The 24597-nt window shown below is 40.4% G+C and overlaps 1 protein-coding gene across 3 annotated transcripts; it reads right to left on the bottom strand.

Annotated features, from left to right (window-relative positions):
* Window positions 1–541: 541 nt before the first annotated feature.
* WDR89 (WD repeat domain 89) lies at window positions 542–23124 on the bottom strand. Of its 3 annotated transcripts, none has more exons than XM_063333654.1 (4): window positions 22935–23124; window positions 22420–22503; window positions 12991–13152; window positions 542–6526 (listed from the first exon to the last, which is right to left on the bottom strand). In XM_063333654.1, exon 4 carries the CDS (start codon window positions 6493–6495, stop codon window positions 5296–5298), a length of 1200 nt encoding a protein of 399 aa, XP_063189724.1. In that variant the 5' UTR covers window positions 6496–6526; window positions 12991–13152; window positions 22420–22503; window positions 22935–23124; the 3' UTR covers window positions 542–5295. The 3 variants fall into 3 exon arrangements, with proteins under 3 accessions (XP_063189724.1, XP_063189723.1, XP_063189722.1); XM_063333653.1 differs by having other exon boundaries at window positions 12991–13079; XM_063333652.1 differs by lacking the exon at window positions 12991–13152.
* Between the last annotated feature and the right edge of the window lie 1473 nt (window positions 23125–24597).

The following is a 24597-nucleotide window of genomic DNA, read 5'->3' as shown; positions in this document are numbered from 1 at the left end:
TCAGTTTAAGGCAGCGTTACAAACACTTTATTGGTTTACCTTTCTGCCTTCCTTCTTCATCTATCCGCAATACTGAAATCACAGACAGAAACCAGAACCACTGTACTCGATTTATAGGCAGAGCTCTCCAGCACCCTCCAGAACTCCCAGTAAAAGTTAAGTTACTCACTTCCAGCTATTTTACCTGCTAGGTGTCTATTCAATATTTTTTAATCTGGATCTGCAGTAGCGTGTGTTGGCATACACTGTACTCACGGGTATCCAACTCCATCAGTAATTAAGAATTCCTGTGTTAAAAACATCTAGAAAAGTGAATTGTGGGTCTGTATTTGTGCTTCAGCTTTAGTCTTAATATACTTTCCAGTATTAATAATATCAAGTATGCTACCTGGGGTGCACAGTCTGTTGGTGATCTGCTGTGTATTGTAAGTTCCTTGGACCACATTTTTTTTCCCCACTTTTATCAGACTTCCCCAAAGGATCATTTTAAGTTAGCACTGAGAAGCCCGTTGAACTCCTCGCAGCATTTTTCATTGCCAGTTCTGAGTTCCTGCGGCAACAGGCTGCTCAAGTACCACCTTTATGGGATTTTAGCAGCATCGAATCTTTATTCAGAACATGAGAGAATACGACAGAAATTGATATTGAATTGAAAATGTAATACGTTCACATAAAAATATTGGTGCCAAGATTGCAGCAGGAGTATATAGAACGGTATTTTGTCATTCAGTTTCCAGAAAAGTAGATATACTTTCAGAATACAGATTTTGAAGTATCTAAAGACATGAGGACACAAGACTCGAAGAAGTGCATGTGTTGAAATCCGAGCAGGACAGAACACCGTGACAGCAGGCTGAGGCCAGTCCATCAGCGGCGGTAACTGAAGGTAACACCACTCCACTCCCGTCAGCCAGTATACCTGTGCCAGTTTAGAAACTGGTACAGAAAAGGGAAACAGAAAACAAGAAATTACCAAAGATCCTCGCAATCAGCTCTTAGGTTATCTGCAAAAAATTCCAATAATGAGCGATGAATGGAGCACTAACAGATAGCTGTTCACCTTTATCTGTCATCCCCACCCTCACTTTTCCCTTCCTTTTTTCCATGGCATGTGAAATCCCCAAATCCATTGGTTCCTGCAGGGGAGAGGTAGCAGTACTGGCTCGGCCAGTGGCTCTCCTCGCTGCCAGCAGAAGTTAAGAGTATCCAGCCCCTGTGAGCAAACACCTTCTGCCTCTCTTGCACGCTTCGCTGCCAAATTGCTCATTTCACAGACAAACAGGAACTGGCTTTTATGCTTGAAGGGTGTTTATGTCTTGCATAATTTAGTTAAGGTCCTATCCTGCTTCCATCAAGCTCAAGAACAAGTCGTTACACTTACATCAAAGGCAGAGGGTCCCACTCTGTAGTTGAGGAGCTTCCCTGGACAGATCCCGCTGCCAGAGGGTTGGCAGGTGCCGGCCTCCCTTTTTTCCTCCCTCTCTCTGCTTCCCAGCACCCATTCGGTGCGAGAAGGGCAGAGTCCAGCAGCCTACGCACAGGACAGGAGAGCTCATGGGGGAAAGGGACAGACTCGTTCCCCTCCAGAAAAGCAGACATCCAGACACAACTCACAAATACCCCAAAAAAAAGACCAAGAAGCCAAATAACAGAAGACCATTTTGAAGTAATTCCAAATTAACAGTGGTAAACACAAACGAGCTTTATGAGGTGGGCCAAAAGTGTCAATTCCTTAAGTTGTACAGAAGCTTTGCTGATTTGCTGAAAAGCTGACACTGCGATTAACTCCATCCATACCGAACTCCCATAATGGGCAGCTCCATCCCAAGGGGCAGGTGCCTTACCACAAAACACGACGGGCAGCCACGTAAGCGTGTAGGTGCCCGGCTTCTGATGCCTTGACAAGCCTATTTCCCTGTGAGCACTTCACATGACATAATATATCGCTTCGTGTAATAGTATGACCTACAGGGCTACGTAAGATCGCTGGCCAAGAGAAACCCGTCATTCAAACACAACATATAAAGCTTGCACTTTATGCCTTTACAATGTTTTACTGTATCAGCATCTTTGCTAATTAAGATTTTAATGTAGAAATATGCAGTTATGTCCATTTTAATACATAGGACATACGCCGTGTACAATTTGGCCACAAAACAGCTTATGACTGACAACTGACTAAATAAATTCCACCTAGAAATTAATTCACACCTTTCTTTAGATTTGTCAAATAATTTCCACCGCAATCCCGAAGTATGGGTAAAATCCTCCACTCCATTGAAATAATTGCTGAAATTACCCACTGACTACAGGACGTAATCCTGATACATCTCTTACTTGAACCAAATGAAATAGTAAAACAGTACTCCATGAAAAGGCAGCAAGCTCGTATTCAATGGGAACACACCTTAAACACGCCGATGGTGAGTGTGCAAGTGTGGGATTTTACTTCCAGAGAAAAGAAAAAGAAAAAAAAAAAAAAAAGGAAATTTAGGAATGTGCCAAACGCAAGTAAATTTATTTTCATGTGTTCGCAGCAAGATAATCTCCTGCTGCTCAGAAATATTGTACAATGGGTTTACTATCATCTCTGAATAAAGATGGACACTGTTTTCTGCACTTAGGTAGCCTGTCTGGATTTTGCTTTTCATTTACTGGAAAAAATCTGATCCTGCTTCCAGAATTAAAGCTTCCCCTGGGGTTAAACAATTCACACAGTGATGATTTCTGAATGCCTGCTACTTGCACATAGTTTCAATTACATAAGTTTTATAAAGGTCAAATATGTTTCTTAACAACGCTGAAGCCAACTTACAGACATCAAAACTAACCTAAGAGATTAAATACAGTCAGACAAGTTAACCTGCCTAATTTCAAGTCTATTATTATTTATATGATTACATATGTATTCTGCCTGTGCTCTGTGGTCTCTGAAATAGTGTTTGCAGTTTACAAAAGCAAGCAACGCTAATTACTTGTTAACATGTTGTTTCCATCTATGTTTATTTTATGGATATTAATCTGAAATTAAGTCAACACCAAAGAAAAAGAAAATAATCAAGTATTTTCAGAGGCAACACAAGCCTGTCTCCTGACAGCTGCTGTGCTGTTGCAGAATTTTAAGATACATACGTACACACACTTTCCCCTTCTATTGCTATTTAAATTATGTATGTAAAAGGGAGAAATCAACTTCTCAGGGAAAAGCATGGCCTGAACTGTGACAGATATCAATTTGTTAGGTATCAATCTATTTCAGAAACAAGATAACAAATACAGATTGCATACTACAAACACTTCAGTACCAGAACTCCCATCTCTGCTGCTTTAATTTAGAGAAAGTTGGCAGAACGCATCAGAATTTCACCCAACAGACACTTGAGAGGAAGCAGAGGCAACCAAAAGCTCCCTCACTGTGCATTTCTGTATGTAGCACACAAAACCGTCTTCAAGAAATCAAGGGTCATGCAAGCCCACCGACCTTACTCCACTGACTGTGTCAACATACCAGGAAAAGTGTGGGTAAACACCTAAAAAGCAAGTTATACATTGAACTTGCATTGAAATAGGTCTCGAAATAATCCTTTAGGTCCCCACCCCCGACTACAGATACTGAACCAAGTCAGGCCCATGAGGGCATTAGGGTGAATTCAGAGGGGTCTGAAGCTTTTGGTCAATGCAATTACAAAACTGTGAATTCCACAAAAACAGGCAGTGACTAGTGGCCTGGGAGAATAAATCTTGAACAAAAGCAAGTGAATCATCTTAATTATCACCAAAAAGACCCAAACCAACTAGGGATGCATAGTTGTGGCTGAAGGACATTGACAGTTTGTAAACATACCATGTGGAAATTCGATACTTCTGGTTGAATAGGATTTCTTTCCAGAGATGATGAAGATCTCTTCAGCACAGCTGTAACCATATACTAGAGGTATCTTCTGCACTTTGGAAACTGTTTTTGAACTCCAGGCTAATCCTCTAAACTTGACATTCAAAACTTGTTTTGAAAGAATTATCTACCCACCCTCACGTGAAAAAATAAAACCAAATCTCTCTTAATTCCTTTGCCAACTATTCTATAACAAAGCAATTCTTAAATACTCTTGTGCTGTTTTCGGTTGTAGTCCACATATGTTAACTACGGCATAATTGCCAACCACCACTTGACTGCAATGGTCCTCAGAAGGCTGAAGGTAATTGTGTGTGCAGAGCCACAAGCAGAGATTGTAGCCTGCCAGCGGAGCAGAATAAGCATAGAGACTCAACTGTTTCAAAAGTACGGGGCAATTTTTGCACCACTTAATAGGTATTTGATGGAATACTAAAACATATCTGTCCTAGAGAGATGTCTAAGCATAAAACCTTCTCTGCAGAGAGAAACATTTCTTAAAGGACACACACTAACCTCTAAAAGGCTTTGTTAAAGTCTCCTCAAATTGGTCGGTTACTCCGTAACTACCATCTCAGCAGGCAGTATTTCATTTTTGGTTTGTAACATCGCCACTTAGCATGTGACACTAGCTTATTTCAAATGCAGGATTCGGAATTTAACCCACTGACAATCTCCCCAGTCTTCCAGGTGCACGCCCCTGAGACGCATTTACCAGGAGAGAATGAAGCTGCTTGCATGATTCTTGGGTATTTTCATGCAGGAAATATGCCCTAAATAATGGCAGTTCAACAGTTCTCATACACTTAAAGATTGGCTGCTTGGAATCATGTGTTCCTGTTTAATACATTCATATCTTTGCTATGAAAAATATGGCTCCATCAACTGCTTCTTTATGAGCTTGTTATAAACCAGTGATATGACAGTGCAAAACAGTACTTACTTTCTCTTTCATCAAGAACTAATTCCCCCGGGCATTAAGATGTGACATAAAATCTTTTAATATATTGAGCAATTTCATTAAGTTCTCTGTAAAGAAAGCAAAATACAGCACGAAATACAAAAGCTTTTAAAATGTGCCAGGGAATTTCAGTGGAAGGTAACAAATTATGCAAGCCAGAGGCCTATATTACACATTAAAAATGTTGGCTGAGACATTAAACAAACACAGAAACATTTTTATATAATATGATTTAAGATCTATTGTTCAAGAACTCTTGAGAGCAAACGTTTACTTTTTGTTGATTAATATTAGCGACTTTAAAAAAAAAAAAAAAAAAAGCATTCATCTGATGGCTGAAATAATTCCCAGGTAGAATTCAAGCATCGTAGTTCTTTCCACAGAATACCTCCAAACAAAGCACAGCCAAGTACTGCCTGAGAGATTAAACACCAGGAAAACTCTACGCAGTAGAGATTCCCACTTTCAGAATTTTACTTTTTCCTGCTTTTGAGGAGCTGTTGTGAACTCTTACTCTCTTCTGCACGGAAGAAGCAATCTTCATAGATGCTTTCTTTGCGAGGGACCTTTCCACAGCTCCAGGTTTCCATAGCAACAGCTGAGCATCCTCTCCACCCGTCAACAGAGACTCATCTGTCAGGTTCCAGCAGAAGGAGCGAACAGTGGCAGAGTGTCCTCCACAAAGGGTACCCACCAGACTCAGTCCATCAGTGCCACAGCTGATTAGGTGAATGTTTCCTGTGGATGTTCCCCCAAGAAGAAAGAGTTTGTCTGCCTTTTCGTGGTACAAGCCACCTACCAGGTAATGTAAGCTGTCATTTTCAACGCAGACTGCATCTCTGACATCTAGAACACGCAATAGTGTTATTGGTTCTTCAGTATCTAACTGAGCAATGTCCCACCAACAAAATCCCTCATCGTGTGTCATGCAGTAGACCTGTTTATAATCTTTCCCAGACCAGCCGATAAAACTTACTGATGAATCTGAATTGCAAGTTGATATCAAAGCATCATCTTCATTATCCTTGTTAATGTCAAACACATTAACCAACCCATCAGTTGACCCAGAAACTACCAAATTGGGTTCAATAGGATGAAAACAAATTTTAGTGATATCATCATTGTGACTTTCAGAATAGACTCCCAAGGGTTCTTTAGTTGCGCTGGCACAGTTTGTAATGCCTCTTGCATCCCAAAACACCAGAAACACGTCCTTTTCAACTTTTTCTGTTCCAGCACAAATTATGAGATCATTGCGGTTGATATCAAAACTAATGAAAACATTGGAAGGATAACCACTAAATATCTGCACAGGTTTCTGAGTTGCTAAACGAATATCCCAACATTTTACTGTACCGTCACTGCATGCTGAAAACACTACGTTGTCACACGCGTGTGCAAATCTGACTCCGTTAAGTATCCCAGGATGGCTACTGTACTCCCGCAGGAAGTTTAATGTTTCCCTGTTATATACCCTAATTGACTTATTGGAACACGAAACTGCCACAAAGCAACTGTTTTCAGACTGAGCAGGTTTGGAAACGTCTATATCCAGTAAGTAAGCAGGTTCCTCACTTAGCATAGAACGTTTTGCTATGCGCAGACTAGCAAGCTGCTCCTCAATCTTCTCCACTGCAGTCATCTCAAATGCTGTTCCTAACGTTGTCAGAAACCTGTAATAAATAAAATCTGAGATGAGTTTTAATTTTAACATTTTGAAATAATATCAGCTTTAAAAATATATATGAAAAAGCATCTTGCACAGAGGTAACGCATGTAATCAAAATTCAATTATCCTGATGTCCTACCCACTACAACTTCATTTACAGAAACAGAGAACCGGAAAGGGCTCCCCGAGTTAAGGAGTTCAGTCTCTTGTGACTGTAAGCACTACATCATATAATCCCCTTAAAAGATTAAATAGTCTGTCTGTGAATCCTGTGAAAGTCACTTAGCTAAATTTGCTTTATTATTCTTATGAAGTAAACAGTAAAGTGATGTTCTCCACAAGCGGAAAGAAAATGAAGTCATTACCACTACCTGGAGGAATAATTTTTGTTCTAAAAAGTTGCTAGGAGGCACAGCCCACAAACAGTTGCATCAGTACAACTGCGGAGACTTCCTAGGTGAACTTTTCTGCTGGAGGATATGCAAAGGGTGGGCAGAGAACAAGACCAAAATTATGTACAACTAGAGTCTGCAGTGGCTAGATGAGATAAAATTTACAAGTATTTAGGTGCCCAATGATGCACATAAACACCTGTCAGCGTACCACGGACCACCTAAACAGGCTACATGACATCAGTGAAATTCACTGGAATTAAGCACCTTTGCCTTTTTCGTCAATACTCCTAAGAACCTAAATGTTTTTTGAGCCTCCTATAAAACCACACAACACTGGCTCTTAGTGCAACTGTAAAAATCTTCCCTTCAGAGGCAATTTGTCTCTGGCACTACTGAACCTTTCTAGAAACCCATACTATTTCAGTGAGGTACAAAAATTCAAATTTTACCAAGCAAAACCAAATTAAACAACATTCTTTCATTCCTCTTACGCATAGATTCACTTCTAAAAAATAGATACATATATACACACACATAGATTCACTTCTTAAAAAAAAAAAAAAAAAGAATTCTCTCCTTTATAACACAAAGGAAAATTCAATTCTGTAATTGCAGTAAAGGCTTTCATCAATTTAGAGTGAGAAAAACTACTGAAGCATTTAAATTTAAAAGAGATATTTGCCATCATAAAAAATACATGGTTTCGTGACTTCACGAACTACAACCATTTTGAAAATTAAAATGTACGTGGGGTGCGTTAAGTGAGCATAAACATCCACATGAATGACTTCTGTTAAAATTACACGTTCAATTAGACTACTCTTCTGTGTTTAAAAAAACCCAAACACTGAAGGAATCACAGCAGGTTCTAGGGGGACAACACTCCAGTGACTTCTTACTGGTACAGATATTTCAGGTAATGCAAATAAGGGTAAAGCAGTCATCAAAAATCTCCTTATTTCCTTATGGACTAGGCCAGCACCCAATCCTAGTTACCACATGCGTGAAAGGACCCTTTTTGAAAAAATCCAAACAGAAATTAAATAAAAATCAGGCAGACACAGAATGCAAGAAAATATTCTCATGCCTTCCCAGCTGTCCCATCATAATTTTTCTGCAAATTCTTCAGGCTGTATTTTTAGGGATGGAATGAGTAAGTTTCCAGGCATTACTTGTTTTGGGGTAACTATTTTAATGGTTCATGAGAGACCAGCAACAAAGGAAAAGTTGCCATGACGAAACTGCATTCTGCTTTTTTTTTTTTTCCTTCTTGGTGTTGTTTGTAGTTTCAGGGTTTTGCTTTCCCTCCTCCTATTTGGTACATACAAATATTCATGATGCCATATGACAAACAAGCAAATTCTTAAAAAACAGCTTAGGTAGGGACACTTATAAAAGCTTAATTCCCAAGTCACAAATAATCTCACTAAGCTATTTTCCTCACTAATATCCTGACAATGAGGTCCCCAGGTTAATCTTCTACATCAAAGCAACCTTTCAGAGCACATCTACAAGTAATTTTTGCCATAAGACGCAGACATCCTGTGGAAACTCCTTTCCCCTCTAAAGAGAAGTTCAACATGTTTGCTGGCATTAGCCTGTGTACAACCCTACCCACAGAGCTTGCTCCTTACTTACTTTTCTGGGTATGTCCTCAAATGGAACAAGGTTTTACTAGAACTATTACATAAAGCAGACTGTTCTCAAACACTGCTTGCTACACTGCTCAAACACAAAACTATTAAACTCCCATGCAAATTATTAATTTAAATTTAAGAAATAAAATAATTTAATATTATTAATAAGGACAACTTCTACTTAATCCAATTTACTGAAGAATTACAATGGAAGCTTCTATTTAAATACTATTTCAAAAACACATGCTTGAAGGTGGAGAAAGGAGTTTTTATAAACCAGCTATCCTGTAGTGCTATGGTTACTGAAAAAATTGGGCTCTCTCTGTAAACTTTTGTAAGAAAAATGTAGTTTTCCAGACTGACCTGAATTTCAGGCTCTAAATATTCAGATTTTTTATACTCAAAAGGCCAAGTAAACTCAAACAGACATGTTCCTGACAAATGTCATCCATTTGGAAAGCAAGCTGCAGTTGTTTAAATATTACTGACTTTGATAGAAAATATTATTCAATGAGCAGTTTCTACAACAGTCATGTCAGAGCTTTTACTGATGGGGAGGTGAGCGTGAAGGAACTCTAGAAGTACCCAGAAGTTGTAAAAAGCCAGTCTGCAAAAGCATGTTCATTCAGATTTAATAATATTTTCTGGGAAATAAAATTAGCCCAAGATAGCTCTTAAGCTTTTACCCCCCAATGACACGGCTACAGCTATTCTGAAATACCAGAAAATGCTGTTCATGTTTCCAGATAGATGTACAATTTATATCATTAGGAAGCTGGAGGGTACAGTTTTCAATTCTATTTCCACTGCAACAACTAAGATGCCTTAAAATTGCATTTAATGGCAGTCAGGTTTTTGCTCAGTAAAATGTCTGCTCTAGTAAGAAAGTCTTCAGACTATTATGAAATTGTGATTGAAGGTTATATAAACAATTCATGCTCAACTTCAGGGTGTAGCTGCCAGCCCTTCCTTTTCAGAAGGGGAAGTCACTGTTGTATTTTGATGGGAAAGTTTAAATGGCAGGAATAGGATCTGTGTTAAATTTATGAGACAAATAGGAAACAATGGTCTTCCAAACACAATAGAAGATAACTAAGCATTGGACTGCAGCCACCTGCAAAGCATATGGTGCTCTGCACTGCAGAAGAGAAGCACTTTTACTTTAGCACTCCTTTGACAACACAGGTATCTGTTTTGTTATGGTCACCAGGAATCCTTTGGCAAGTCAGTATCTTTGAAACCTGACACAATTTGGATATAGCACAACTGCCAGTTGCTATGATCAATGAGGAAAACTGCTCATGTTAATGTGACGAACTGTCTGACACAAAGACTTTCGAGGGCACAGACAGCTTGCTTTGAACTGTTCCAGTCTCAAAAGAAACGGCAGAGGTAGCACTGGCCAAAAACTCTTCTTTCCCCAAGGCACCTCCTTTGCTCAGAACATGAGGTAGTTAATTAAATTCAGGTTCTTCACTTATTCCAACTCACAGTGGCCCACGGTCTGTATCTACCGTCTCAACATAGACAAAATCCAGGTGATGTTAAGGTGCCAGGAAAACACCACCACTTGGATGACACACAAGTATCTGGCTGAAGGTGTCTGGTTGTGGCTAGTCCCTTGTGTTTGAAACAGAAATCCAGTCCCATCGTCAGTGATCACCACTCCTCATATGTAACAACTGCATCTCTCATCTGCATTTGCATCTGTACCCCCTGAACAAGGTGAAGCCACATTCTACAAATTAACCCTGAAACTTCTATGTTATTGTACCCAGTCCTCCAGAATGACATCCATGTGATCTTTTCTATGAATTAACTTCACAGTTATATGCAACCTCTGCATGTCTCCTTGATATCACAACTACCAGAAACAATCAGCTTCTTGAAGGACACTCAAAACTCCTTACATCTTGGGAACTCAGAATAAATACAGTACTCTCGAATAACATAAAATATTTTGATCTCCAGGGCATCCTACAGGGCTCCTTTAGAAAAGAAATAAGCTTGATTTTTAGAACAGAAAACATGAAACAGAAGGGATGCCAAGAGGAAGGATAGGATTTTCAGAGGCCTTTGTTATGCATTTCTCACTAGTGGAGTGTAGAAACAACCATACAGAATGACTAGAAGCAAACAGCCTGGGTGCCGAAAGCAGGCCTTTCCAATGACAGAGGAAGGAAAGGTAAGGACCTTATCTGCACAAACTAAACATTTCATACTGTCTCAGCATATACTGCTATGCTCTTTGTGCACTATTCTGAACATCAAAGTCTCAACAAGCTCATGGGTCCTCTTTAATACAGAAAGTTTTTCAAAAAATAAACCAGCAATTCATAAGTTATTTTCTTTCTCCTTTTAGTTGTGTACACAGGATACTGCCAAATTGCATAGTTCTCATTTCCAAAAGGGAATGTTAGCTCAACAACATATAGAAACATAAAAGTACCTCTCTGAAAAATACCGTGGAAGATGTGGGAGAAATGTAACTTTGCCTCAAAGATTTAATCAGTAACGTAAGAGTAACTTATGAGTAGGAGTGTAGAAAGACGTAATAAAAATGAAAACAACCTGTAGTTTTGGCAATCTTCTCCACAGAGGTCAAATACCAAAAATAGCAAGGGATTTGAACAGCAGTAGATGAAATCTTACACTGTTCTTTCCTACTATAAACAATGCAAACAGACCCTCCCTTTATTTTCACAATTATTAAAAGTTCAAGAACAAACTAAGAACAAACCTGGAGCTCTGGGCAGTGCAAAGCAATTCATGCATGCGACATTACATGTGGTTTGCATTTTAAAACAAAAACGCAAAGCGCAAGGTTGGCTGAGGAGAACACATTAGTACGCTGCACTTCACTAATGCAAAATGCCTTCAGAGACCTCTCCTCACTGGCATCACTTCACAACAGAAGATGGATCAGCCAAATGATCTAAGCGCTGAGGGGAAGCACAAAACACACATCAGGCATGCATAATTTTTGCAGGATACAAACTCCTATAGTTGATTTTGTTATTTTACCAAAGCAGAGAAATAAGGTTTCTCCAGCATTCCCACAAAGACATTTTAAGGCAAAGAGAATAGCATTTAGTCTATCAAGCAGGAAGGGAATAAGATGTGCGACAGGCTACACTAAAGTGCAGAGACAAGATGGAAACTGCCAAGAGAATTATTTCATCCTTCCAAATCAGCTACATCTAGATTCCAAACATAAAGCACAGCAAGAAAAAAAGCTCCACGTAATTTTGCATTTGCAGTACAGAGAGAAATGTTGTATCAAGAGAGCAGAAAGGAGGAAAAAGATAAAACACTGCCACAGCAAAGTCCATGGGAAGAGCAAAAAAATTAGGTCTAGCAAACTGTCTGCCTCCCATGAAATCAATTCCTACCCTCCCACCAGTACAGACCTTAGGGGTACAATCCTATTCAGCAATGGAGAGAAGAGCTGTAGGTGGGACAGAGAACCAAGGAAATGGCCTTAAACAACAGTATTGGTTAGAGGGAAAAAAACTAAGAGTCAGAATTAGGAGAGAATAAAGGGGAAAAGTCACATGTGCTCAGTGCTTTGGGGTTCAATAATTTAAAAAAAAAAAAAAAAAAGGAAACTGCAACTTTTGTATACTAATCTTTTGGGGACATAAGCAGTTGTTCATGCCAATACAGAAACAAAACCTCGTTTTAAATATTATACCAGATATCCATAGAGAGAGAACACAAAAACAACTTTTGGATTTGACCAGGTGTAGTTTTAAATGCATAAATCATAAAACCATACATTGAATATTTTCATCAAAATAAAACTTTTAAAATTATATTTTTGATGTAAGATTTTGCATTCCAACTAGAAAGACCTATTCTGATTTTGCATCCAACCCTAGAAAATATGGTGGAGGCAGGCAAGATTTAGAAAATTTAGGCATGCCTTCAGGTCCAAATTGCAATGAATTAATATTCAAACTTGAGCAACTGAAGGCCTATGGATACAAATTCATGAACCAAAGAGATGGTAAAGAGCTGCAACAGACCCAGATGACAAGCCATCATAAGAAAAATCTAAGTGTAGAACAATCCAATGTACAATTAAAAAAATTCATATAAAGCAGAAAACACCATACAAAACTATAAAAATGCTCAAATTACTAATTTCGGCTTCAAGTTTAAGTCAAAATTATTAAAATCTGATGCTCAGATAGCTAAAATACCTTCTCTAGAACAATTTAGGAGACCCTAACATGTAACATAGTTTCTAAGTACTCCAAGAAGCTGTGTCAAACGTCATTTCAAACATGTTTGAGAATTTTCCTTTTTCAGTCTTCTCTTCTCATTCAATTCCATGCTAGTGGCACAGACCTACTAACAAAGGAGCAGCAAAGTAAGCTCTCCGTCACCAAAATCACACTGACACAAGCAACTGGATCTAACTGAGAACTTACTTGTGAGGGGGAGGTTTCCTAATAGTGACCTCACCAGGTAGAGGACGTTATTGCATCCAGGTGTTGAGGTGGTCATCCAATAAAGGAAACTGTGAAGTTATAAGAAGATAAGAGATGCTCTATTTTACTCTCATGGCTATTCTCAGATAAAGCTGACAGTACCTGCAGCAAAAGAAATCCTGTTTTGTAAAGGCAGATCTCAAAGATTCTCAGGCAAAGGTCAAATTACAGAAAGAGATATTGTAATAGGGACACTTATCTTCTAAATTCTATATATTCTCCTTTAGTTTTGTAAAGAATACCGTATTTAAAACCCTCTGCAAAAGCTAATCTATGCCTAAATTGCACCCTTATATCACCTGAACACGTAAACAACAAACTGCATCCTCAGGTGGATTCTACAGAACAGGCAAGAGCTGCAAGGAAAACTGTCCTAGCACTGAGCCTTGACTTTTGCTCTGGAGCAAGTCTCTGGGACGGGGGTCAAATGTGAGGTTTGTGCCTGCTGCTCCTCCCTTCTCCCCTCTCCTCCTAGGCACAAACAGTGCCTAACCTGTACTCCAGCCCAGCATGCTAACAACATATGAGGCGAGGCATCTAGGTCACCTTCTAAAAGAAGGCTAGGCATCTGGAAGTCACAGCCAGTTCTGCAACACTCACTCTTTCTCTATCAACCGCCTCCTCCTATGATGGGACCCAGGATCTAGGTTAACAACCCCAAGAGGAACGGAAGGTGGACGATAGGTGTCAACAGCTCCAGAAGACTCCACCGTCCAAGTGCCATGCAAACATCAATGCTCCCAACTCCAGCAGATGCTAGATAACTCACAGCTTCAGAACACCTTTGTGTCCTGCTGTCTGTCTGTAATATAACCACAGCTATTCAGCCAACCCCTTGCAAAACTTGAAGAGACTCCAAGTCTCAGCCTTCTGCATTTGTGCTTATCAGACCACACTGACCACAGAAAAGTCATTTCCTTTCTCTTGTGAGCACCTCCCACTGTAGACACCATATTGACATTACTTTTTGTAACCACAAACATAGGAAAGAAGATACAGAACTAATCAGTCTCTCAATTACATACAGCCATCAACTCCTGGAAGTCAAACATGGAGGGTACAACATTCTCCTGCGCGTAGCATTAAGTTTTTCTCCATTCACATTCCCTCAATATAACCATGATCAGTTAAGAGAAGGTTCATACCTTTCTCTGAACTATTCCTCACACGCCTCCTCACTAACAGCATTTTCTTTTGTTAAAGGTCAAACAGCTTGCTGTTTGACTTGGCACTAGAGCTATGCACCAAGATGGTCATATCTCATGGATAAGGAGAAATAAAGCTATTCATCCAAGTGCATTTGAACAAGACCCTGGCCTACAAACACGAGTCCTGATTCTGGCAGAATAGTTTACTAAGTAATTCCCAGCAAGCTGCAACATTCACTCTTTACTTTCTTAATCACTGAAACAAGGACAGTATTGGCCTAAATTGTAATACTTGTGTAATCAAACATTAGTAAGTACAGTCAGCAGCAGCCTTTCGAAAGAAAAAGCCTTGTTCTGAACATCTACACTACAAGATAAAATGCAAAAGTCACAGTAACACCACAATGCATCTGCAAATTCCACAATCAAGAACTGCTTCGATGTCCTTTCAAGTTTGGGATTACAAGAAAGGACTCCAAGATGATATTCAGGGCCACTTTAAGCTGAACAAAACCAACACATGAATGGACAACCCTAATGATCCACCCTACAGAGAAAGGTGAAAGGAAAAAATTACTTATGCAGCTGCATGAATAATTACTGACTCCAAAATAACACCGTTTATTTCCTTCAATTTAGACATTGCCAATTGATACCAATATCATCATATAAAAAAACTCTGAAAATAAATAAGAAGATTCTTCCCAAATATTAAGAAATTTTGCTGAAATTCGTCCAAAGAATTTGTTTCTACACCACAGGAAGCCTCAGAAATTTCAGCCTAAATTTAGCAGCAACTGTAATAAAAGGATATAAAGAAACTTAGCTACAGCAGAAAAAATAGCTCCTACTACCACATATTGTTGCCAAAATACCTATAATGAGATAAAATGTTTTATTTACCAGAATATTTTAGAAATTCTTTCACAACAGTAATTTAGCTTAAGTACACTTCATTACCAGAGCTCATTCTACAGCACACAAAACTATTATGTTTTCAAAACTCTTTTCTTAAAAAACCATGCTTAAATCAGCTACTACAGTTCTCACCTTCACTAGGGATATTGCTGGTGAACTGCTAAGATATTCTCCTACATGTGCAGATGTGGCACCAAGATTTTACGAACACAACATTCAGGTGCTTGGCAATTTTTAATACTACGCTAACATCACTGCCTAAGCAATTCTCTGCAGTTCCAGATGTATTGCACGAGCACAAACATCTGTCAGGCCTAAGCAGGGGAAACGACTTCTGATTTTCCTCATTTGCTTCCCCAAGAACATGCAGATCACAAAGGTATCTTCACTAGTCACATCCTACAATATCCCTTTTTGATATTTAGCTAATCCAGAACATCACCCATGTCAAGGTAATTTATCAGACCCTTTCCAGTACCAAAGCAACAGGAGAAACTGGAGATTCTTGCGTGCCCATGACAGTTCACAGACTATCTGTTTCCAAAACATGCTCTTTGTGCACAGCCTGGCAGCTGGAGGCTCTACTGAGTCCTTATCATGCCCTAAACTCAATTTTCAGTGCTTTGTAGCAGACAAAAGGAAAAGATGTCATCAAAGTGACAACAGTAGGATGGAAGAGGCTGAACTAAAGGAGTTTATAGCTATGTTGACTCTATCCTGTTCAAGAGAATTTACTTTTCAGTCTGCATTAAAGATGCTAAGGCATCAAGTACGTGAACACTGTACCAAAACAAGGCACTCTCTTCATCTCTTTGTTTTCAAGAGCCTTTAGACAGCCTTTACACTTGAACCATACGCAGCACTCCAGTACTAGCTTTACCAATGCCATACATAGATAAAAAAAAAATAAATCATTTTTTCCCTTTTTATAACAGTGAGGCATACAGTGATTTTCCACCATACTGCACTGGAAGTTCATGTTCAACTGCTTTTCCAGTATGAGAGTGATTTAGGACTCAGTCATAGGAAACAGAATCACAAAAAGGGAAGGATGAAAGAGCAAGTATGTAGGTATTATTGCCTACCACTTTCTGATCAAGAGACCTACTGTATGCAGCAACACAGACAATCCCTGCTGGCAAATCACAACAAAAACTATACTCTTTTGTTAGCACCCACGAATCCCTAAAACCTGGGTGGGAAATTTATTTTTGAGATCCACAAAGACCTTTCCAACATCTTTGGCAGACAGTGTCGCCCCAAAAGAAGACAAGGATAAAAAGCAAAGTCAAGAGCTTCATGCATTTTAGTAACCCTGCTCTCAAGCCATGTTTGTTGTCAATGCTTTAGTCAATCCATATTTCACAGGGTCATAGCAGGTTGCCAGCAGGGCTCTTTGCTGAAGCCAATCTCTTGATAACACAATCATAATCAAGTGCAGATGAGGACGGGCCAGATGATCCAGGGAATGGACTGTTTATCTTACAAGAAGTAGCTGGGATGCTTTGCCTTGTATAGCTTGGCAAAGACAGAGACTGAGAAGGGATACGATTACTATCTACAAATACATCAAAGGAATAAATGCTGAGGAGGGAGGGGAGCTACTCAAGAACAATACTGGCACAACAGTTTAAGAGTATAAACTGACCACAAATAAAATTTAGAGCAGAAATGAAAGAGTTTATCTTTCAAAATAGTTTCCAATTAGAACAGTGGGGGCAAAAACTTTGACGATCTTCATCTACTTTAACAACCTCAACAGCCTGGCACCCACAACTGCCTTTGCCCAGCAAAGAACACAAATAGGAAGGCAGACTGAAAAACAAGCAACTACAAGATAAGCTGGCTCATCATTTCTTTCTGGAAGACACCACATTGCCAGACAATAGCAAGACAGGGGGGTTGTACTAGATGATCTCCAGAGGTCCCTTCCAACCCCTATCATTCTGTGAAGACACAACATTAGCTGACTGCATAGTTTCAGAAGCAGTACTAAGAGGGTACGTATGTGCATAGACAAAAATGCAACTTCCAGCTTAAGGTGGCTTCCTCTCCCCGTGCCTCTGAAACTGTCAGGATAAAAGTCTAAGGATTTGAGCGTGTGCCCCTCCAAACAGCCACATTGTTTTGCAAAGACTGTTGCATGGAAAAATGCAATGCCTCCCTCTCAAGTCTGAACGTCTAGCAGTCACTGCAACGCAGAACTGAAGACTTTTTGTCCCGCATCTCTCAGTGCAGCACAAACACGACATCAGCGTCGCTGAGAACACCTGCGCTAAGGCAATCTCAGCCAACAGTTGGAAGTCCCGAGGGTGCCCGACGGGCAGAAGCTGCTATTTCACACTCAGCCCGCTTGATGTCACTAATGACCACCACTCACGAGCAGCTCAATCACTCTTCGAGGAGCTGCAGAGTCACAGATTTTGACCACGCAATTAAGGAGAGCGCTTACTCCTTTTTAGTACATCAATATACTGCTCAGCTAATTTTAATCGGTAACGATAAGCTGTCTTCTTAACAGAGTGGCATTCAAGGAAACAAAAACTTAATTTAGAGAGGAAGGCATAGGAAATAAGCCTGAAGTACTGCAAAGGGCATCATTAAGGCACCAGCATTTTTTCCCCTTCCTTTTAAAAGTTTTGCCTCAGATCCTCAAATCAGACTATTAATCAAAAATCACAGCCTTCACCTAGAACTCTCTAGCACCAAACACTAGAGAAGAAAAAAAAAAACCCAACAAATTAACTACATTGCAACTTTTTCTTTCTGATTTGTCAAAGAGAAGTAAGTTACACGCTCTTTTTTAAAGTCTCATTTTTGTGAATTCAGTTCAGAGCTTTTGATCTTTCAGACTTCATGACAATGCAAGATGCGACTCTCATATTTCCATGCAACACACACAGAAGCATACAAGGAACAACGGACTTTTGTGCATTTGCATTTCCTCTTTAAGCATCCAGCAAGTGTCAAGAAACACCCATCACTAAAATCCATCACTAAATTTTCCCAGGGAACAGGGAGGAAAAAAACCAAATCCAACAACTAAAAACCTTTCCTTTCTCAATCTGTTACACTCACATCTGGCTCCAATGAACACTCGTGAAGCAGGAACATTCAATACACATACATGGTAATAGTTACCTAAGACATAAAACCACTAGAATTAATTTTTCCTTAAATCTATTCTTCCCCCTTTCAAAACTGTCATGTACTTCCTTAGATATATTGACAGATATTGAGTAAACTAAAATCAATTTCACTTACCTCAAAAAAACCCCTCCAGAAACCGTAAGCAAAACTCAATTAAGTCAGGTTTGCTAGTAAAAGAGCTGTATGTTTCTGAACAAGAATTTTTGCTTTTACAACCATCTGCTTGTCCCTTCTGCTTCCACAAAGGAATAATAACACTTAATTCCAGCTCTCTCAGTCATTCCCATAGCAACAAACATACACACGTGCTTATTACTAAAAGATCCTCAAATTATTGAAAAGTAATCAGCATCTGAAGTTTCCTATTCCAGGTACTGCCGGCATGTAACTCCATCTAGCAAGCAATTTGCTAATTTTAGTTAAACGCTGGGTTATCATTTCACCAATTTAACTGCTTACCAATTGTACAGCACTTTTACATCTTACTTTTAATGGGAAGTTGAGTAATAGTTTTGCCTAGAAATAACAGGCATGGGAAAAAAGAAAAATCACAGTAGTTATGGCTAGCTGCAGAAAAAGTGCAAGTGAAAAGTTGCAGATCAACTTCGAAAAAAAAAAACAAACAAAAAAGATGACGATTAAAAAAATAAACATCAGCAGTGTCTAAAGGTATCAACAATATGTCCACTCATCCATCTAAAAACAAAGTGAAATTGCAAGAAAGGTGCTCAGCATTTTCAAATTGAATTACTGCTATACACAAGCACAATATAAGAAAAAAAGTAATTTTACTTTAAAGCTGATTTTTTTTGAATTGTGTTAGTTTAATCCAGCGTAAGAACTGTGAGTGTTTTAATGCATCTGTTTTTACACAGGTAAGATTCAGTTATTATATTAAATGAAGGAGTTCCAGAAACTGTTAGTTTTGATTTTTCATTATGTTTTCATTAGCTGGAAAACTAGGAATTAAAGAAAAACAACAAGTGCCCTTATAAGGCCATGGTGAAGTCTTACATAAAACAAGTCTCAAAGAGCAAAACAATAGGGACAAGAGGTATTAAAATATTTTCATTCCTCTATCTGTTGCAACTTTCAGTCTGAAACGAACCATTAAGGTCATCTCAAAACATTTTCAACACCACAAATACTGTAATAAAAATAACAATAAAAATCTGAGAATATTAACAGTCTGCAAGAAATGCCTTCAGATTAATGTCAAAAGGTGAGATAAATTTATGTCCAGTCTACAAAGGGCATAAACAACAGTACAGATGGTTTGTCTTGCAAAGGAGATCAGACTAGATAATGCAATAGAAACACCTGGATAACAAAACAGAAAAGAAACATAACAAGTTGAAGAGTTTCCAAGAAAATATTAATGTGAACTTGTTAAAATGGACAGATGGACGATATTTGCTTCCTGCCATTACTTACAAAATATTCTGATTGTTGAAAACACTTGAATATCTTGTAGTGTCTAGGAACACAACAGAAAACACATTATATGTTGGGACCTTCAGAACAGCCTAATGAAATTTCTTAGTATTTGTCTTGTGATTTTAGCATGATTTTTTCAGTGCTATAGATTGACTTGCTTTCTCTAGTGAGCAGTCCACCCCCATCCCCTGCTTTGTTCTCACTAAAAGACTTACTAAAAGATTTTGTTGAAACTTTCATCAAAGTATCAGCTAAGGCAAAAATACATCACAGAAACCGTTCATCCAAACCACTGAAATTTAATCGGAAGATTTCAGCATCAGACATCCTTCACTCCCAGTCTAAAGCTTTATCTACCAAAGAAACAATCTTCTATATACAATTTCACAATCCCTCCCATTTATTTTAGAAGCTAATAGAACACAGTCTGGTTGTTCACGTCCATGCACTAAGCTCCATCCACTTCTATTTAACTAACCAACCAACCCTAAATTAAATGCTCTAAATTTCTTTACAGATTGCACTGAATGTGTCCCATATCTACATGCTGATTGCACCAGCCCCACAAATTAACAAAACATGCTTCTGCCAGATGTGAACCAGCACCAACTCTGCTTGGTTGGTAGGCACAGGAGTGCTGCAGTAGAGCTGTCCTTTCCCGGGGCTTCAACAGCTGCAAGCAGGAAGAAGAGGACAATCAGAGGGCAGCTTTGAGGGGAAGAAAGGGGAAGGAAAAGGACATGTCAGGAGGAAATAAGAGAGGACAATGCACCAGCAAGAATTTATTTAAGACTTCTGCTAAAGGAAGAGACAGTACAGGAACACGAGAAGGGGAAAAGCTAAGGGAGAAGTGGACAGTGTGTCAGGCTAAAGTCTGAAGAGGGTAAAAGCATGTTTGAAGTTGAACTTCCTAACCCCACATGGCTATAGGCAACATGCTCTTTTCCTGCCTTTATATCCTCCATTGTCCATCTTGCACCTAAATTACTTGCAAGTCACAAAGCACACTCATCTCCAAAAATTTGCCTTGCCAAGTCTCCAATTCACAAGTTTCTTTTTAAATGTCTGGTATGAAACCCCCTAACAGACTTGTCATCACACAGGAGAGGCTGACCCACACAGAAGATGTCTTTTCACCCACCAATTAAAACCAAGCCCTAGAAGTCTGCATGAGGAACTTTACATCAACACAGCTAATCAGCATGGTACTGCTGATTTCATTCTGCTCAGAAATCACATTATTTGTACAGTCGCAGTACAAGCACGTCAAAGCTGCAGAACCCAGCTGGGAAGTGCTGGCAGCACATAATGACAGCAGCCTGGTTTTACACGAGATCTCCCACACAGTCAGGTACAGACCAGACCCTAGGGCCAGCCAGCAAAGGATCCTTGTCCTCAAGACTGATGTAGAGAAAGAAAATAAAAAAAAAAAACTAAAAAAAAAAAAACAAACCAAAACATCTTGTACTCAAGGTATTTAAAATGATGGGTGATCATCCCATGCCCAGCAGAACTTTTATGGGGCAACAAGGAAGAAAATTTTTTCCAGAAAGCCTGAGAACACACAAGAAAAGCGAGGTCCCATGTCACTGCCTATGTATGCAGAGGCTGCTGAGGAGTCCTAGGCCCACTCTCCCTACAGGGTTGTTCCTTGCCCCCACAAAAAGACATTTGCAAGAAAATGCAAATAACTACCCTAGTCTTTAACCTAAGCAAACAGAAACCAACATGTAAACCTTAGACAAGCGCTATGTAAAACTAGCACCTAAAAAGCAATCCTTGGGATACACATTAACAGAAACCTCAGTTACTCTGTTGGCAATGACAGTTATCTTATAGGAGCTGCTCTGCACACACACTTCACCAAATTTCATGATTCCTCTCAAACAGGAAACCCATTTAAAATATTGTGGAAAAAAAAAGCTTTAGCATAGCTTAGTTCTGGGAATAAAAGTTTCACATACCCAAAAACCAGTACACTAAGAAAACATCTTGTGTTTTTGCATTCTTCTGAATATATAACACATTTCTAGGGAAAATTAATTTGCAGTTACACAATTGTAACTAATATGAATCCTTAACATAACACAGCATTGAAAATTCCACTCTCCATAGTTCATAGGAAAAAGTTAATTCTCCAACACAGCATATTTGAAATACCTGTTGGTTATTTAAAACATCATTTAAGGATATATGTATTACACTTTTGGCAGTAGTTTCCCTAACTTCCCAAGACATAAAAAAGTTTCTTTCCACTTTTTCCCAGGGGAATAAAACAACCAAACTAAACTTCTATTTCTCTTTCTGACTTTTTCCAGATTTTTTTTGTTCATTTGTTTTAGACTGTTACTATTATTAAAAAATATCCCCATCTTCACCAAACCTAGATGAGGTCAGCTGGTACTTACCCGCATAACTTCTTAATAAACATATTTTATCTGCCAGTACAGGTCCTGACTTTAACTTTGACAGTACATGACTGGCCAGTCACAACTCTAATCAGATGGGCCTGCCCAAATTAGCAATACATTGACCCAGTTCTCATGCCAGGCTCAACTCTAGCCCACTCTCTCCCATACAGAGCATCAAAGCTGGAAAGGGTGACCAGGTCAGTGTCAACCCTCCACCAGCCCTCCACCCCCTGTTCAGAGTGCTTTGAGAGCACAGTTAGTCTTTCTAAGCTTCCAGGCTTCACTGAGTCACAGGATAAACTCACAGTGTAAATCCAGTGCTTTTATTCACACTTTACTGGCGACACAGACAGCATCACTATCAGCAAAGCAAGAGATGCATCAGTTTCCTAATGGAAAAAGAAAAGTTAGTGGTGAGGGAACGAAAATTCAGGAGCCCCTCCTTTTCTCCTCCCAACCGCACAGGGCAGTACATACATCAAGAGATGTCCAAACCCGATGCACAGAAGCAGCTTCAGGGTCAGGACAGGGGCACCTCTGGGCAGTTGCCCTCCCAACCTAAATCACCAGCCGCGGGTAACCCGCATCCTCCCCAACCACAAACCCCACAGGGGCAACCCCGGCCAAACGCACAGGAGCAGCCCCCCCCACGCCCGCCAGCCTCAACAGAGGGGACCCCTCCCCTCCCACAACAACCTTCCACAGAGGACACCCCCCCCGCCTCCACAGAGATGATCTCCCTCACAGGCAACCCCCGCTTCGCCCTCCCCACAGCAACGCCCACACGGCAAATACCGCCCTGCTCGCGGGGGATCCTTACCCCGGCCCAGCTGCCCGGGGGTCCGTACCCCAACCACTCCGGGGATCCTAACCCCGGCCGGCTCCCCCGGGGAATCCTTACCGGGGTGCGGGCCCCTCAGGAGTCCATACCCCGGCCCGGCCGCCCCGGGGGTCCCAGCCCCTCAGAGCCGCCCCCTCCAGCCCCGCCGCGCACCACAGCCGACCACCGCCGCCGCGTGCGTGCCGCTCCGCCCCCTGTAAGCCCCGCCCCCGGAGCCTCCCCAGCCACCCCATTGGCTACTCCGGCCGCATCGTCCGCAGCCATCTTCCCTCCTTGGCGGCGGGGGAAGGAAGCGACGCAGAGGAAGGGGATTGGTGCAGGCGGTGGCGGAGGGGGCGGGGCGCGCCGTTGCCATGGCAGCGGGGGGGGCCTTCCCCGCCGCGCAGGGCGGGCAGCCGCGGCTGCCATTAACGGTTCGTGAGGGGGAAGGGGCGGCCGGCGCTGCCTGGCCCAGCCGCGGAGGGGCGCCCAGCTGGGCCGCGGGTCCAGGGGGTTTCCAGGCCGCGGACTCGGCATCTTCCGCCGCGGAGCCCGGGCTGCCGATGGAGGCCCGAGCAGGGCCTCACGGCTGGAGCCGTGCCCGCTTTCAGGCATCGCTGTGGTTGGTTTGTCACCGTCCTTGGGAAGCTCGCAAAGAAAATGGTCGCATGTTCGACAGAGCAGAGTTCAAAAGAGTCACCCAGAAGACTAGCAAAACAAACAGAGAATTTGCTCCGTGGCATGACGAGATCAGATTTGGTCAACTGGATTAGGGACTGCATTTTTGTTTATAATTTTTCAGCTGTAAACTGATGGTGTCTAAAAAATAATACTTGTCCAGAAGCCAGAAAATCCTTGGCTAACGCAGAATTACAGAAGGAGATGTGCAAGTCCCGCGTCTCCCACCAGTGTCCCTGGAGCTGTGCTGGTGTGTGTACAGCTGCCGTTCTCCAGGAAAGCAAGAACACAAGGAAGGATTATTTCCTGGGAGGGATCCAAGCAAGAAGATGGGCAGGAAGGTTAATTAGGTTTCCTTTCCCTTCAGCTTGCTGTTGCATTTTTCCAGACCCTTATTTTTTCCAATTAAAGTTCCAAATAGTATTTTTTTTCCTCAGAATTTAATCGGCTAGCACATACAGGTTATTAGAAGAAGGATAGCATACTCAACATTTGTTTCTTTTAACTTTTTATTTAATATTGCCCAAAGTCTTGGAATTCAAAATTCCTGGTTCTATTCTTAATTTACTGTTGTGCATTGAAGCTTGTTCGCCCCAATTGCAGAGTATTACATTACTCCATAATCTTAGGTGGATGTTACTCAATGAGAAAAGTAATTTGCACCTCTATTTTTGTACCACTTAAAATCAAATTTGTAGTCTTTTCTGATAAATGCAGTAAATTGTGGTAAACGCTATTACCAATATCATAGGTAAATAAGTAAATTATTTAAAGAAGTATTTTTAAACACGGAAATAATTTCATCAGCTCAGTTTCCACTAACATTTTTTAAATTAAAATCTAAACATCTGAACTGGCTATATATTTTTCTAGCAAGATAAAAAAGAGCTTTATCTAAACCCAATAATGTGGTCAAGTCACATGGATAATAAAAAAAACTGATTAAAAACTGATTTGTACCCCAGTTTAATGGCCTTCTTAGCAC

This window comes from Chroicocephalus ridibundus, chromosome 4 (genome assembly GCF_963924245.1).
Source record: "Chroicocephalus ridibundus chromosome 4, bChrRid1.1, whole genome shotgun sequence".
NCBI lineage: Eukaryota > Metazoa > Chordata > Aves > Charadriiformes > Laridae > Chroicocephalus > Chroicocephalus ridibundus.
This window is presented reverse-complemented; position numbering and strand designations above follow the sequence as displayed.

Coding starts and splice junctions, on each gene's coding strand:
- WDR89 (XM_063333654.1), bottom strand. CDS start 6,495: ATGACTGCAGTGGAGAAGATTGAGGAGCAGCTTGCTAGTCTGCGCATA.